General features: G+C 37.2%; 1 protein-coding gene across 4 annotated transcripts; it reads right to left on the bottom strand.

The window, feature by feature from the left end:
• Positions 1–2,289: 2,289 nt before the first annotated feature.
• Positions 2,290–11,199, bottom strand: Tre1 (Trapped in endoderm 1). Of its 4 annotated transcripts, none has more exons than XM_076319824.1 (5): positions 10,959–11,199; positions 6,485–6,697; positions 5,738–5,918; positions 4,414–4,660; positions 2,290–3,576 (listed from the first exon to the last, which is right to left on the bottom strand). In XM_076319824.1, exons 3-5 carry the CDS (start codon positions 5,841–5,843, stop codon positions 2,928–2,930), a joined length of 1,002 nt encoding a protein of 333 aa, XP_076175939.1. In that variant the 5' UTR covers positions 5,844–5,918; positions 6,485–6,697; positions 10,959–11,199; the 3' UTR covers positions 2,290–2,927. The 4 variants fall into 4 exon arrangements, with proteins under 4 accessions (XP_076175939.1, XP_076175940.1, XP_076175942.1 ...); XM_076319825.1 differs by lacking the exon at positions 10,959–11,199 and adding an exon at positions 9,307–10,058; XM_076319827.1 differs by lacking the exon at positions 10,959–11,199 and adding an exon at positions 8,823–8,863.
• Positions 11,200–16,198: the final 4,999 nt, after the last annotated feature.

The raw sequence follows: 16,198 nt of genomic DNA on the forward strand, positions 1-16,198 counted from the left end.
ATTGAATTTTGGTAATTCGATTTCTCCGTTGTAGTAAGTGCATACGAAATAGAATTCGTTTCAGCGATTCGATTTCTCCAGACCAGTGAGAGCTTGAAATGAAATTCGTTCATCGAATATTGTATCAGTTTCGGTAATTCGATTTCGATAACGAGACACAACGATGCCTCGGTTATTGATAAAGCTTCTCGTTCGTATTAACGAGCAGTATCCCCACCACTGTGTTTCTACGACTCGACGATCGTCATTTCTAAGAATATATACCTACCTATGAAAACCAAACGAGACTGTTCGCCCCATTGTATTCCATTCATCGGGACCAAAACATTCTCTACTCATGATTCGTGTATTGATAATCGACCGTGCCGACTTTCGAACATTATGCGAGACACTACCGTGAACGACAAGGTCGAGGGATACCAAGGACTTACCGAACTTCGTATAGAAACACTTTCGTAGCATTAGTTATTCTAGTTTGGTTCGTGATTGAGAATTACCGAAATTAGCATCTAATTTGTAACTAACCAGTTCTAGCAACAGTTTTTTTTTTTTACCTGCCGCCTGATTTTTGCACATTTATGTATTTTTTTACCGTGTATTTTATACATCGTATATCTAGTTGTATCTCTACACGTTCGTAACGAGGATTTTTAATAATAATAATATTTGACCGGAAATGATACAGAAGTAACATTGCAAGGTGTACGATTGCCATCTTGCATAAAATATGAATGTTCAAACGATGGATTATTCCTAGTCCGATTAAGGATGCAGATGTTTTTAAATTCAAATTACGCGGAGAGTTTGAACGCGACATCTAACAGACGTGCAACGAACTCGATGCGTTTGCACTTTGTACTAGTTTTCCAACAGTTGATAACATGGAAATTTCACGAGCTTGTTATCGAACGATGGTAAATGTCAAACGGCGGTATATTTTTAAAACAAATTATACAAAATCACAACGACGAATAAAAACGAAGCAAAATCTCAATAACAGACGACAAATTGCTGAGAAATATTAATTTGACCATTATTTTGAACCATCATCTTCGATGTATATTCAAAATTATATTTTATTTTCGTCAGAATTTCAATAAACCAAAGATCTTCGTTTACTGTACAATTTGAATACAAGATGAATTATAGAAATGATTCGAACCAATGTTTTTTTTTGTGTAATTTTGTGTTAACATTTCGATATCATAGTCAACGTTATCGATTTGGAATGGAATGAGATTACAACGCTACGTACGGTCAAAATTAAAACTCGCACAATAGAAGATGCAAGTAAATCGATATATCTAATTTATGTGAAAGGTATAAAAAATAATTGAAGTTTAAAAATCCAAGCATCTGTCACAGATTTTCCAACAACGAATCATTTATACGTCGATCGAATAATAATTTCGTAAATCCGTAAATCTTGTTGTCTGGACTTTACGTGTTTTGAAAAAAAAATTTATTTAGCATAATTTATTTTCTACAATATATTTACATCGATCGTAAGGAAGACAAATTTTATTCTTTGTGCAATTGTCTGTCAATATTCGATGGAATTGTCGCATATAAGATGAAAGAAATAATAATTTAATGCTAACATCGAGTTGTTTAGCAGTACTTAGTACTATAAATTTAATACTTGCATCATGCTTCACCTTCAAATGTATCAATTTATAATTTACAATGTAAATTGCGCTAATAAATGCCCAATGAATTATTAATTCGTATATGATACATAATTATGAGTGTGGCACTAGTCACAAGTATAATCCCATTTAAATATTTCTTTTGCACTTTTCTAGGAAGTAGTAAACCACTTTAAAATCCATGTTTATCGTCGAACGATTTTTTAAACAACATTTTTTAAATTAATATTTCTAGTTCGCAATTGCACTAATAGTAATTTATTAATCTCCAAAATAAACGTTTAAACATTTAAACAAAACTGACTCGAAACTTGCCAGATTTATGACACGCGAATATAAAAATTAATCGTAGTTATCGAAATTGAAATTATGTTTCAGAACATAATTATTTATTCAATTAGATCGAATTATTCGAAATTGATTCATCGCGTATCGGTGGTAAAAAATTCAATCATTATAAAGACAATTCAAGGATTTTTAATGTTCCGACCGTTTTGTTCTAGTACCCTTCGAAAGCAATCCAATAAACAATTTATCTAAAAGGACATGTGGTATAACATAAAGACAAATGTACAAAAAGAAATATCTCTATATACTTTATTCTCTTCGTAAATTGTATAATATTTTGTTATTTGTTATATCTATCGTAAAGCAAATTGAACTTAAATCTAACTATTATCTAGTATATACAGTTCTTTACTTCCATTTCGATCGACACTTATTTTACAAAATTCTTGACGAAATACGATATAATATTCTCATCTATGACTAATAACATCTTACACTTTATTACATACGTAAATATACTTTCTAACCATAGATCGTATTTATAATTTAACTACCACGCGAATTCAATATAAACACATTTACGTATCTGCACTCTCCTCTTTGTAATACCACTTCGTTCGTTTCGGTCAACTGTTCCGAAAAGGACCGAGAATGAAACGTTTTCAAAAACCTTTGGAACTTTACCTTCAAATAATTTATTTACACCTTAAAATCGTTCCTAATTCCATTTACACTATCTTGGACGATATTTCAATCGTAAAAATATTCTCACCATCAATTCCACCGCTTTTGAACACCAAACAGCGATTACTTCGAACAAATCCTTCCCAATACACTATTTGTACATTTAGCGCGAGCACCGTGCGGAAACCTCGTCGTTATACCCGCGTATCGTGTTCTCCGAACGCTTATAGGCGTGTTCCGCACATCTCGATCCTCGTTCGAACGATTCTACGTTACAGCACTCGAAGTGTTGCGGACAAGTGTTTCTCAAGTGGCCTGATGCGAGGAGATCTTGCTCGAGTGCGAGTGAGTCGGTTTCGGACCGGTGGTCGGCGTTTTGCTCGAAATCGGGCACAAAATCTGCTTGTAGGCCTCCCTGTACAGTTTATTGGTACCAGCGTAGATGAAAGGATTGATCACGGACGAGGCCCAGGCCAGCACCGAGGCCACCACGTGAAGAATCGGGATCTTCATCTTGTCGTCAGCGACGTTGACCAGCATCAACGGCATGAAGCACAAAAGGAAACAGAGGAATATCGTCAGCATCAGTCTGGTGACTCTTGAATCCTCCCTGCGTTGAAAACCGCTAGATTTCCTCCTGGAGATGCCCGCGTGTGCCTCCAGGTTCTTCCTGCTCTTCCTCACGCGCCAATAGATGCAGAGGTAGGAGACACTAATGACCACGCACGGTACAATGAATCCCAGAACGAAGAGGAACTTCTTCGGGCTGGTACCATTCTTCTTCAGAATGGTGCAGGAGAATGTGGACGGTTCCAGGCCCAGTGTTCCCCATATACCGAGCAACGGTGGCAACAACAGAGAGAAACTCAACGACCAAATCACGATCAACATCAGGATGATCCGTTGGGTGGTGTACAGTTGCGCGTATATGTCCGATCTCGAGATCAATATGTACCTGAAATTTCACGTCAGGATCAATGGAACAGGTACGATTCTGTTCATAAATCGTTCTGGTCGATTTGATAAATTTCAATATGGAAGTTTTGACAAATATTTAGGTGTACGAGCAACAAAGTCGTACTCTGTTTAAAATTACTATTTAGTGTACACTGTGCACGGTATATTGCACAGTTGAATTAGTTTTTTAATTCTGAGAAGAATTCGAAACGCAAAAGAGTTTCTTTAATTGACGGTCGTGCAGTTTATTGCAGCTCATCTGTTGACTGAAAGGAAAGTTAAAGAAATAAAAATTACTCGATGCGTACGTCTGTCTCCCATTTAATTTCAATTACCAGTTTGAGTTATTAATAACATAAGTACGAATTGAAACTGTACGAACATATTTAACGAAACTCGTATCTGGATATTTCAACGATCAGTTTCTGCATGGTTCTCGTTTTCAAGATATTTGAAATATTTACACATTCCGTTGCAAGTTGCATTAAATAGATATTGATTATGAATCGAAGATAGCACCAGGTGCAGCTTATTGCTATTGAATTTATCAGACGTACATTTGATACTATTGGGATGAGTATTAACTGATTAAGTTCCATAGAAAAGTGCTGAGCTTGTAAAATTGATTGTGGATTTCGTCAGCGTATTTGAAAGTAAACTAAACAACGAGCAACGAATACGAGCGACATACTTCGTTGTGATGGTTGTCTCGTTTAAGAATTGCAACTTCGAAACGAATTAACTGATACTCGAGTATCGAAAAATGTGAATTATCAAAGCAGAGCAAGATCGAAGGATTCTAGATTCGTTTAAACAATGATTTCGTGTTACGTACCGATTTATAGTAATCGCCACCATGCTGAGCAATGACACTGCGACGTTCCCGTAAAAGAAAAGTGGGAATATTTTACAAAGAGTATCACCTAGCACCCACGCCTCGTTTAAATATCTGCTCGCAGTTAGAGGCAAATTCACCGTGGAAAATATCAAGTCGGAAATGCTAAGACTTATCACAAATGCAGTGGTGGCGTGTCGTCTCAGTCTTGTGTATTTTAACAGCGCAACCACTGTTACTAAATTTCCTGTAATTTACAAACAGAACGTAAACGTTACACTTGTCTACGTTTTTCTTAAATACCATTACTTTTCGCGTATCAAGAATAAAGAGAAACCGGTATCGATATGAGCAGATTCAACGATAAAGTTTAAATATCAACGACACAAAATATTTATCCGAAAGAATTGATTTCTCGAGATAGAAAAATCAGGCAATAAAAAATTCTTACGGAATAAAGATTCTGAAATACGAAATTCTTTCTTACTCATTGGATAAAATTTACAGCACGCGAGGAACTAGAACGAGACCACGATTAAATGGATACAAGACGCAATAGTGATTTGATAAAACACAAACCATCGTAACTGTACGTAAAATGATCGCGTGTCCGTGATCTAAAGGAAACGTACCTAATTGGTTCGTTAAAAATGAAGGAATTAATAATTCTAATTCTTGACACCCTCTCGCATAAATTAAGGGCGTTAATGGCCATAACTCGAGAAAGGGTTATCCATGGGTCAACGAGAACTTAACACGACCATAGAATTTAAATGTCTAATTAAGGATTCAACTATCACGAACGTTTGTATAATTCGTCTTGAAATTACTGAGAATCTTTACGAGAAATTTCTTACAATTTTTGTGTCCCGTACAATGAACAATACATTATTCGCGTTCGTCTCTATAAGAGTATAATTTAATTTTCAATCTTAAGCACAGATTAAATCTATTCCGATTTTTCTTTCTCGAACATAATTAATTGTACATATTCTGTTCGGCGAGATATTATTCTTTCCACTCTTTCGATCCTATTTTCGTTCCAATCTAGTTCAAGTAGCATTAATTATTCCCAGATTGCTCCTAAACCGGTGTTTAATTTTCAAATGCATTTACCGCATTCCTTCACACACGATTCTAACTTGGTATTTCAATCCCGTTCTTGTTCCCATTTAATTTCAAACGTTCTTAATTTAATTTCGCGCACTTTACATTCAACTTCGCGACTCTGTTGTCGTAACTTACTTTCGTGATAAGTGATTCGATCGATTACGATAAAGGACAGTTCACAAGGTAATCGTACAAATTAAAGTTGAGTTTTTACCCGCGATTCCAACGACGCTGAAAATTATCGCGCAAACAGCTGCTGCGATAGTCACTGGCCGAGGAAAGTGCTTCAGACTCTCACCTTCCAATCCGGAACCGTCCATTTTTGTTATCGTGTTTATGCGCTCTTCCGTCGTGGCACGTTTCCAGAAAGTGAAATGCAAAACGGAGTAAATACGCTTTCGGGAAAGAGAAACAACATCGTTAAGGAACACCTGTTTTTATCAACAGCGTTTAAAATATTTCAAATATTCCTTCATCGCTATTTAAAACGTTCTAAATTTCATTTAAGGAATAAACTTCGTTCAAGCTCGTCGAACGAAAAGTCACGCGTTCGAGAATACACATTTTGGAGTGAATACACGTATTGTTTAGAAAATTGTTCCTTCGTTTCAAATTTTAGAACGAATATTATTATTTAAAACGTTCTGAATTTCATTTAAGGAATAAACTTTGTTCAAGCTTGTCGAGCGAAAATTCAGTTTGAGAATACATCATTCGGAGTAAATACACGTATTGTTTAGAAAATTGTTTCTTCCTTTCAAATTTTAGAACGAATATTACTATTTAAAACGTTCTGAATTTCAATTAAGGAATAAACTTCGTTCAAGCTTGTCGAGCGAAAATTCACCCGTTCGAGAATACATATTTTGGAGTAAATACGAGTATTGTTTAGAAAATTCTTTCTTCCTTTCAAATTTTAGAACGAATTAGTATAAATGTATCAAATATATGAATTACTTACGTCCTTTTCTCGGTATCAGTCATCGTATCTTCGAATGAAATCACGACTTATTTGCAATTTCATTATAATTCATATTTCCAAGTCTTGTCGCAACGAGTACAATTTCAATTTAAGGATGCAACAACTACTTTCCAAACTTTCTACGAATCAGACGTCGATCGGAGCACCTTCTCACAAATTTTCTTACCTCCATGAAAAATGCTTCATCGATATCTAGAACAGAAAAAGAAAAGCATATAAAGTTAATCATTTCTACGGTGCTGATTAATGTTATTCTCTCGTTGTAACTCGAGTCGTAGAAAATTGTAAAATTTCGAACAATTACACGATACAAGGAAAGATTATTATTCGAAGATCTTTTTCGTTTCAATCGCAACTATCGAAATTAAAAATCTTCTTTTAAAATTAATCGTTTCTCCGAGGGAGTGTCATCGCGATCGACAATTCACTGATTCACTTTACAAATAAAATACCGATTAATATTTCCTTCTCGCTTATTCGAAGTCCAACCGTAGAAAGTCGTGTAATTTGAAAAAAATTACACGAAAGAAAATTCACAGTTTGAGCGATCGTTTGTCAAAAAAAAATATATATCGGGTCGTTCGGAAAATAATTTCGTTTTCCAAAATGGAGAAAATAAAATTTAATCAAATGTTTATACACTCTAAAAACAATCGTGTTTCATTTTCACCAAAAGAAACTAAATGACTTTCCGAACAACCTAATATTTCCACGGACAAACTGTTCGTTTAACGATCTTCTCTACTCACGTGAAATCTATCGAACCGATCGAACTCTACGCGACGCGAATTTTTCGTCACTGAACGATGCGAACGAACGATCGTCGATTTACTCGCATTCGGCAGGAATCGTTTGTCGGACGAGGCTCGGCGAACGTCTGTGTCGATTAAATACACTAGTGCATCTTATCCAGCGAGCCACTTGAATTCGCTCTCATGGTTTCGTTCTTTTTGTTCTTTCGTTAGCGGCCGCTCAGCCCCGTCTGTATCTTTCTCCGATTTTCTTGTCGAGGATCCCACGACGTCTAAAAAACGAAACGAGAATCGTTTCCCCTTGCCCCGAAGAGGGTCACTCCGGACCCTTTCGCGTGAAAGAAACCACCGGAGCTAGGCTTTCGAACTTCTTGCAACAGCGGCCACCGAGAACTATCGAGATCTCGGTGAACTTCGACCTCGTATTATTGAAAGTAAATTGATTTTTCACTGTGCTCTCGTAAACTGAATCTTTTCGACACATACCCTTGGGACTCTTTTTATATTCCCGAGGGAACAGTTGAAAACATCACAAAACCGATCGAATTCTTTCTACGAGTTCCTCTTCGAAGATGATCGCTTTTCCGATTCTTCCGCGTTAAAAAGAATCGATCTGATCTCTATCGAGATTTCGATACGCTTTGTATCATCGAAAGCAATTGTTTCAATAGAAATATAAATTTCAATACGTTCTATAAGCCTTGCACCGTACCAGAAATGGAAATCTTTAATTTAATTTCAATTCTATTTTCAGTCTCGTCTCTTTTGTAATATAATTCTTGGTCAAGTGTGTTTGATTTTTAATTCTACTTTTAATCGTGGTATTTTCAATTAGGTTTAACAACAGTTTATCGTATAATCTCGTCGTTTATACTACGGATCACATTGTCATCGTTTTCTCTTTCTGTTATCTTTTTCTTATTTCTCGTTGCACTTTTTCGTTGCATTCTCTTTCACGAGTGACGCACAATGCGTGGAATAATTATTGGTATTATTTTCACGGTTTCCTCGCAAACTCGATTTATTTCCAAACGATGTGTCTTTTTTTGTTTTCTCGAAGACAATCGTCCATCGAAGAAGAATCGTTGCAAAATAGTGTTTTGCAACGTTACTACGATTTTCTCGTCTTCGAAGGTCACTTTCCTGATCCTTCGCGTTGAAGGAATCACTACGAGGATCTCGTTAAACTTCAATCGTGTATTATTAAAATTTCCGTTCAAAAATCCGTTTCTCGACACGAAGTATCTTCAAGAACGTAAATTCTTTTATTTCCACATTAAAAAAAAACGTGTATTCTTGTCCCTTCTTTGAAAAATAACGTCCCTCTTCCAGCCCTTCTCCATTAAAGAAATCACCAGAGGCTTTGAACTTGCGACAGCGTTCTCTGGTGACTATCGGGATCTTGGTTGAACTTCGACCTCGTCTTATTGATATTAATTGATTTTCACCATTTTTCTCGATACGATCGATTTTTCCCCGACAGATTCATAACACGACGTGAAAAGAAACGTGACGAGATCGTCGAATTATTCCATTGGACGAATTTCGTAAATGAAGTTTCTTACCGTTCGCTTATTGTTTCGATCGTTGGGTGCATTATCTTCTTCTTTTCTTCCGCTTGCACGCATCGCCGAGCACTCGAGCAGTCTCGTGCAAACATACGCATTAATTGAATACATTTGCCCGCGATTAATTGTATTCTTTGCTATCGTAGACAACGACGACCGCGACGAGTAAATACGAAAGTGCAGCGGTACACGTGCAGCGCGGTGCATCGATGAGAAAATCCGTAACGCGCTCGAAATGAATCGATGCGCGATATTAAGCGTCTTGTCTCGATTTCAAATATTATCTTCGCATCGAAACCGTCGAATTTCCACTCAAGACGATTCACCAGAGATATTCTCGGCTCGATCGAGTTGCATTCAAACGATAAGATTTCGTCGCATCGTTTCACTTTTCTGTCCGTTGCATTCTGGTTCCCCGTTAAGAGGTCGTCAAGAATCTCTGCGTAACGTGTTATTATCGAAATAATTCTGAGAATATTACCTTCGGTTGTCCATTCAACGTGTTGTACCTCCACATCGATACGTTCCTCGTGGTTGGACTTTTCTCGATTTCTTCCGTTCGGATCCTCCGTCGACGAATACGACAATACGTGCGATAAATTGTGTCACGTGTGGTGAAATTATCTCGATACGAAATTTCGAACGATTTATCCACTGCACGGGATCCCCAGGGATTCTTTTCTCTCTCGGTTATTCGTTCGCGATCCTTGGTGTCCTTACGGTGGAACCGCACTCGTGGATTGGAGCGGTCGCCAAACTCTTTTCAACTAGCTAACGCGACGAGCGCTCTTCTGGGACTGACGAACTCCGTCGATCTTTAACTCCCCTTTTACAACGAGTACACGAGGCCTCCTTATCTGGCACTTCTTGATTTAACTCTCTCACTTCCTCTCCCGCTGCCTTTTTTTCAGCTGTTTCGTACTACGCTGTACACCGCACCCGCGTTTGATCTGGTTTGCTCAAGCACCACTGCCGCCAAGGAATCGTAATTAATTAATCTCTTTGGGGATCATTGTTAGGCTGACGAGCATCGTTCGAGCGCAATCGAGCGAAATGATACTCTACTCTGCACGACTACCACGCGGTGAGAATTTTCACATCCTTCGATAGACACTTCAAACGTATCCTGTCCCTGGTTATCGGTGCTCCGACGTTCTCTCTTTTTTTTTTTTTTTTGGAGAACTTATAGATCATTGACATTCGTCGAAGCACAGAGTGCGCGATAAGTGTTCGATTTTTTCTTTTCGTAAATTCTGTACACGCTGTTATCGCGCGTCTTTGCGATTACCATTTAATAGGTCGCGATATGTTTAATCATCATTTTACGAATCGGTGAATATTAACAGGGTATTCGTGATTGTTCCAATGATGGCACGTTTTAAATTTACAATTGATGTAAATTTCTTAAATTAATGACTTTGTTCTTCCGGTTGCGTCGCGTTTACCCGAGAGAGGGCTAAAGAAATGTACGTACCGATTTTTAAAACACTTGTGTTAACAAGAATTTCGAAATTATCTTTTTATCGAGTATTTTGTAACCGTAGGTGTGGTTATTACGAATGTTCAAATTGAATTCCTTGAAATTTCGTATCGTTGGTTTCTTTATGTTAGAATATTTCTTTTCGTACTTTTATTTCTTGGTGCAAATTGTACTCAACGAGAACACGATTCGTATAGGATGAATATTTTTAATCCAGAACGATACGGATTTGTAATTCATTTTTTCAACCTTTCAATATTTTTGTAAACATTGTCCCTTTTATAATAAAATCTAAACTTTCAAAAGTCTAACTAACTTGTACAACTTTACCCTTACGACGATGAATTGCATCGCACTGAAATCTCTCGTTCACCCTTTCATTTTTCGAGTAACTACTCTTACAATTAACCGAAATAAGATTCGTAGAATTTTCTTACAAAAGTTTCGAAACTACTTGTAAATTATTTCTAACTTACGAGTGGTGTTGCACCGGAATCGTCAACCTTTCGAAAATCGCGCCACGAGTTTTCATCGTAACGTGATTCGAGGAAAAAGCGTAAAAATGATAAAATCACGGTTATAACGGTTAATCGAAAGAAGAAAAATTTTCTCACAAAAGTTTCAAAACTGCTTGTTAATTATTTCTAACTTACGAGTTGTGTTGCACCGGAATCGTCAACCTTTCGAAAATCGCGCCACGAGTTTTCATCGTGACGTGGTTCGAGGAAAATACGTAAAAATGATGGAAACACGGTTGTTGTACAATAATAGAAGCACAGTTATTCCTGGATAATAATTTTCGAATTCGTTCGAAAAATTCGACGCGAATCTGTCACCGAATGCACCGCCTCACCATTTTTCGTCACGAGGCTCACGTTGGATCGTTCCGCGTGGCACGCGTTTCTCGTACTGACGGTTGTTCATCACGGTATGGTCGAGCTGATGCTGAAAATGGTCGATGGCCCGGTGGTAGAAACACGATTGGCACGTGCTCAAATTAATACTGTCAACAGGGTGGAATGGGGTAGCGGCAAACAGCAACGCGTTCGAACGCCTCTTCCTCGCTACGGATCATTAATTTTTCGATTACTCGGCCAATCGAATCGTTCCACAGCTATTGATTATCACTTAATGTTTATCCGGCTAAATTTTCCAGACAACAAATTACTCGACGCTCTCTGGACATTATTCACATTCCGAAAGCAACGTATTGTAAATCAAAATTACAAACGTAGTAATTTCCTTTCAATCTTTACCACTTGCAAACTAATACGCAATTTATATAATTTTACCGATCTTAATTCTTCGATCGATAGTACCAAGTATAATTGTTTTATTCTTTTTTACTGTATTCTTTCTAATTCGAACATTTCTTCGTCATTGTATACGATACATTTATCGTGTATTCTCGAATATGTTCTTTCGCGCGCAGCAAGTGCATCGTTGCAACAACTCGTGCAAACGATCACCTTGCATCGAATGCAATTCTAACACTTTGTACGCTGATATAGATTCGAATTTTATCATTTTTCCAATTCTATAATTTTTTTTAGATATTTCTTCCCCTTCTACGTTTCGAATTTGGAACCAGCGATTACGCGTACGGTAAACGTTATTGCAGGGGCGACTTTTTCATAAATAATTTCAATGCGAGTTAACCCCCCCATTGACGTTAAATTGTAAAGATAGCTATAGAGGCGACTGTAGGCCAGCTGTCGGTAGACGGCACAAAGCCGAGGCCTAACAATCGAAAGGAGCGGTCCAACAAACAAAACTCACTTCCCCCCCTCCTCCTCATCCCTCCGATATGTTTCACCTGGCTTTCCACCCTGCGATTAAAAGTAATCTCGAGGAACGAACGAGCCCTGTTTGGGGTTGGGCTGGGCCTTCTGGATAGGGAATTTTTTTGTTTCACGAAAACCGATGAAGGTTCTTCGCACTTTTACTTGCTCGAACGACACACTTTTATGGGACTGACCGTTTTGTACGTTTTTACGAACGCGTTAGTTTCGTGGAAAATTTATGGGAAAAAAACGATAACAATTTGGTAAAACCGATCGGTCGGGGACTTCGATTATTTTTATTACTCCACGACCGAGGAAATCAGGGAATAGTTTTTAAAAATTGACGACTAAACACGAATAATACTTTTTATCTTAATACTTAATACTTCAGAGAACAATATTGTGTACGTTGATTGTCTACTTTTCTCAAAAGGACTCTTAACAGTATGAAATCTTTCTATTATTAAATAGTCAATTCGTTAAGTGACTCCGAAACGTTCAGTGTTCAGTTAATACTTACTTAAGTCTCTAGATACTTAAGACAGTTTCTATTTTCTCGTTATAAGAACCTTCTATCGTTCAGTATTGAATTAATAGTATTTTACCATCAAACGATGAAGTTTTGTGTTTTACCCACATAAAGATATTTACAAAATTTCAGTCACCTAATTAATGGTTCCTTGAACGTTCAACGACAGTTCCTGGGTTCTTAAAACAGTTTCTATTTTCTCGTTATAAGAACCTTCTATCGTTCAGTGTTCAATTAATAATAATTTACCATCAAACGATGAAGTTTTGTGTTTTGTCCACATAAAGATATTTACAAAATTTCAACCACGTAATTAACGGTTCCTTGAACGCTCATCGACAGTTCCTGGGTTCTTAAAACCGTTTCTATTTTCTCGTTATAAGAACCTTCTATTGTTCTTCCTTCGTCCTTTCAATTACTGACAATTGTCCCACATCGACGAGTAATGTCTTTCGAGTGTCTTTGTCGCCCAAAATCCAAACTCGTTCTCTCTCTCTCTCGTTTTTACGAAATACCACGAAAGTAGGCAGAAAATTCTTAACGAAATCCTCGAACGTGTCAAAAGTGCTTCGAAAGGGCTCTGTTTTGCATAACCCACCCCGATTATACCGGTTCGAGTAACCTGCTCGGAAGAGGAATGCACCGTGAGAAGAAGAGTATTCTTTCGACCGTTTTCAGGACAACAGGCCCCAAACATACCCTGGGACCAATGGTTCGCGTAATCAGACTGTGCACACAGAGGACCTTTTACCTCGAATCCTCGCTATCGTTGCGGCAATATTTCATTTTTCTGAAGAAGAATTCATCTCGTTATCTCGGTTGTTCCTTCGAAAACAATATTCGATTTACATAGCGGAACAATTTACGACGAACGAAATTTTCGCACCTATAAACTGTTACGAATCGTAATATTGCGTCTCGGAAATTTATAAACATTTTCCCGAACAAATTCTTCACTCATCGTACAAATACCTCGTTTACCGATTTGTAAAATAATTCACGATAATGCAGATACTTCGAACGATACATTTTTATCGATGGAAAAAAATAGATTTTGTTATGGGAGAAAGTATTCGTTTATAATGAATAATTAGTATCGTGAGAGTAAGTTTTTACTCTCTTATTCTCGGTGATACTCGCAGTCATGTTAATTCTCCTCACTGATACCCAATAAACGCGCAAACAATTTGTAAAATAATTCACGATAACACAAATACTTCGAACGACACATTTTTATCAATGGAAAAAAATATATTTTGTTATGGGAGAAAGTATTCGTTTACAATGGACAATTAATATTGGGAGAGTAAGTTTTTACTCTCTTATTCTCGGTGATACTCGCAGACCTGTTTCATACTACTCACCGATTCTTAATAAACACGCAAACAATGATTAGTAAAATAATTCACGATGAAACAAATACTTCAAACGATACATTTTCATCGATGGAAAAAAATATATTTTGTTATAGTAGGGAATATTTATTCGTATTACGTAACCAGTATCGTGAGAGTAATCTTTTACTCTCTTGTTCTCAGCGATACTCGCAGATCTGTTAATGCTCCGTTCACGCGAGTTAATTCACTTTGTTTACAATTGTTAGTACATTTTACGTATTCGCTGCAGCTGCTCGCGACGAAATGATCCGCAATGAAAACGAGACCGATGTACGCAACGACGCGATAGAGAAAAGCGGTATGTTGTCGTAGGGTTAATTAACAGTATCCTTTATGACCGCGATTGTAGTTTTACATTCGTACCGAATAGCCCAGGAATCTGACCGCGCATAAAATCGACTAATACCCGCCCATAGATAGCCATAATCTTCGACCAATAAAAATGATCGGCAGTAATAAATCTCCGAAGTCAGGTCAGAGGACGATAAGGGCCGTGAATTATTCATCGAAAAACGTACTCATTGTCGATGACGAACAACCACAAGAACGGGACACTCATCCGTGTACCGTGGCTCAAACTTATCCCTTCTTGACCGATTTATCCGATATTGTCCGCAATTTTAACAACCATTCAAATTTATACAAGAGGGATTGAGCAATCTGAGAGACAAACGATAGATTGTTCTCGAGTAATTCTATAGGGTTGTTGTACCGTTTAAAAGACGATCATACGTAATAGATAACCTTTTATCTTAATTTTCAAACACGATAAGGTAATTCAATTTACGTTACTTGCCAAGTGTCGAGAGATCAACTTCATTTGAATCGACAAGTTCAATTTATAATAGAACTTATTGCATCACCTTCGCACTGTTAACGACTTCTCGCTCTTATGAATTTATTATACTTATATACTTGTATACTTATTGTAGAAATTCTTATACTTTGTTCCTTTGGTTTTCGCTGTTATTCTGTTATTGCTCGCTCGTTGTTTCTTCTATTACTTCAAATTTTTCCCTCTAATAGCAACGTCGAGCGTTGGACAACCACTGCTGCGTGTTCTGAATGAACTCATTATGCATAGACCCACGAGCCCATACACCATTTCGATTCAACAGTGCTATCTATTCACGAAATACTACGGCGTCTGAACTCGATTCTGAAAGCCAAAAGGGCGACTTAAGGGCGAGGTGCGTCGAAATAATAAATAAAAGAATTCTATACGAAGTGACCAGGGATCTTCAACTTCGACGATCCTGAAGAACAATCGTATACCGTCGCGAAAACGAACGCAGTTAATAATAAAAACGAACGATACGAGTGAATGTCAATATTTCGAAACTCGTTTCTCGATTCAATTTGAACGAAACGAACAATTGCTTTCCACCGGGCTCGTGATATTAACTCGCTCCAATTACATTCCCAATTAGCAAACCTAATTTCTTCCTCTCCACGCGAGTGAACTTCGTTCGCTAAAAGAATGCTTCTTTGCTTTGCGTTAAATTTCCAAAGGAACGATAATAATATTTACTTCGAGTTCACTCCGATACAATTAATTACATTTGTAATTAAATTCAATTCTAGAACAAATTCTCTGTAACGATCGTTAACAATTTACACGAATTTCGTAATAATGTCGTCCATATGGAAGGAAACATTTACACGAATTTGTTTGAGTTCTCAAAACGATTATTTCAATAGTAACATAGCAACAAGCATTCTATTCGGTTGTTCGTTTTCCAAAATGGAGAATATATAATTTAATAAAATGTTTATACGCTCTAAAAAAATTGTGTTTCATTTTCACCAAAAAGAAAAACGAAATGACTTTTCGAACAACCTAATACTTCGAGAACGAGTAGTGAAAGACTGAAAACTTTTTTTAAATTAATTCTTTTCATAATTACTTGGATCGATTTATCTTCGTGAAATTATTGGCGTAGGTAACAGTTTGGTCAGTCAAAGATCGTTGTCGAATCTGGCGTTGTTACTGATTCAGGAAGTTTAAACGCTGACGAACAGGACACGCTGTCAAGATTTTTGACAAGGGCACAGAAGTGAAGGGGGAAAGGGCGCACATGTAGATCGAAACCAGACTCTACGATAATAAACGATAAATACTATTTTTATGAAGAAGCCGTGTCACAAGAGATGCCTCGACGAAAATAAAACTTGTTTCTTCG

The sequence above is a fragment of the Ptiloglossa arizonensis genome, chromosome 9 (assembly GCF_051014685.1).
Source record: "Ptiloglossa arizonensis isolate GNS036 chromosome 9, iyPtiAriz1_principal, whole genome shotgun sequence".
Classification (NCBI taxonomy): Eukaryota; Metazoa; Arthropoda; class Insecta; order Hymenoptera; family Colletidae; genus Ptiloglossa; species Ptiloglossa arizonensis.

Excerpts from the sequence above, each read along its gene's own strand:
- Tre1 (XM_076319824.1), bottom strand. The coding sequence starts at position 5,843 with ATGGACGGTTCCGGATTGGAAGGTGAGAGTCTGAAGCACTTTCCTCGG. Across the intron at positions 4,661-5,737 it reads CAGCGTCGTTGGAATCGCGG|GAAATTTAGTAACAGTGGTT; the intron begins GTAAAAACTCAA and ends TGTAAATTACAG. Across the intron at positions 3,577-4,413 it reads GTGGCGATTACTATAAATCG|GTACATATTGATCTCGAGAT; the intron begins GTACGTAACACG and ends GTGAAATTTCAG.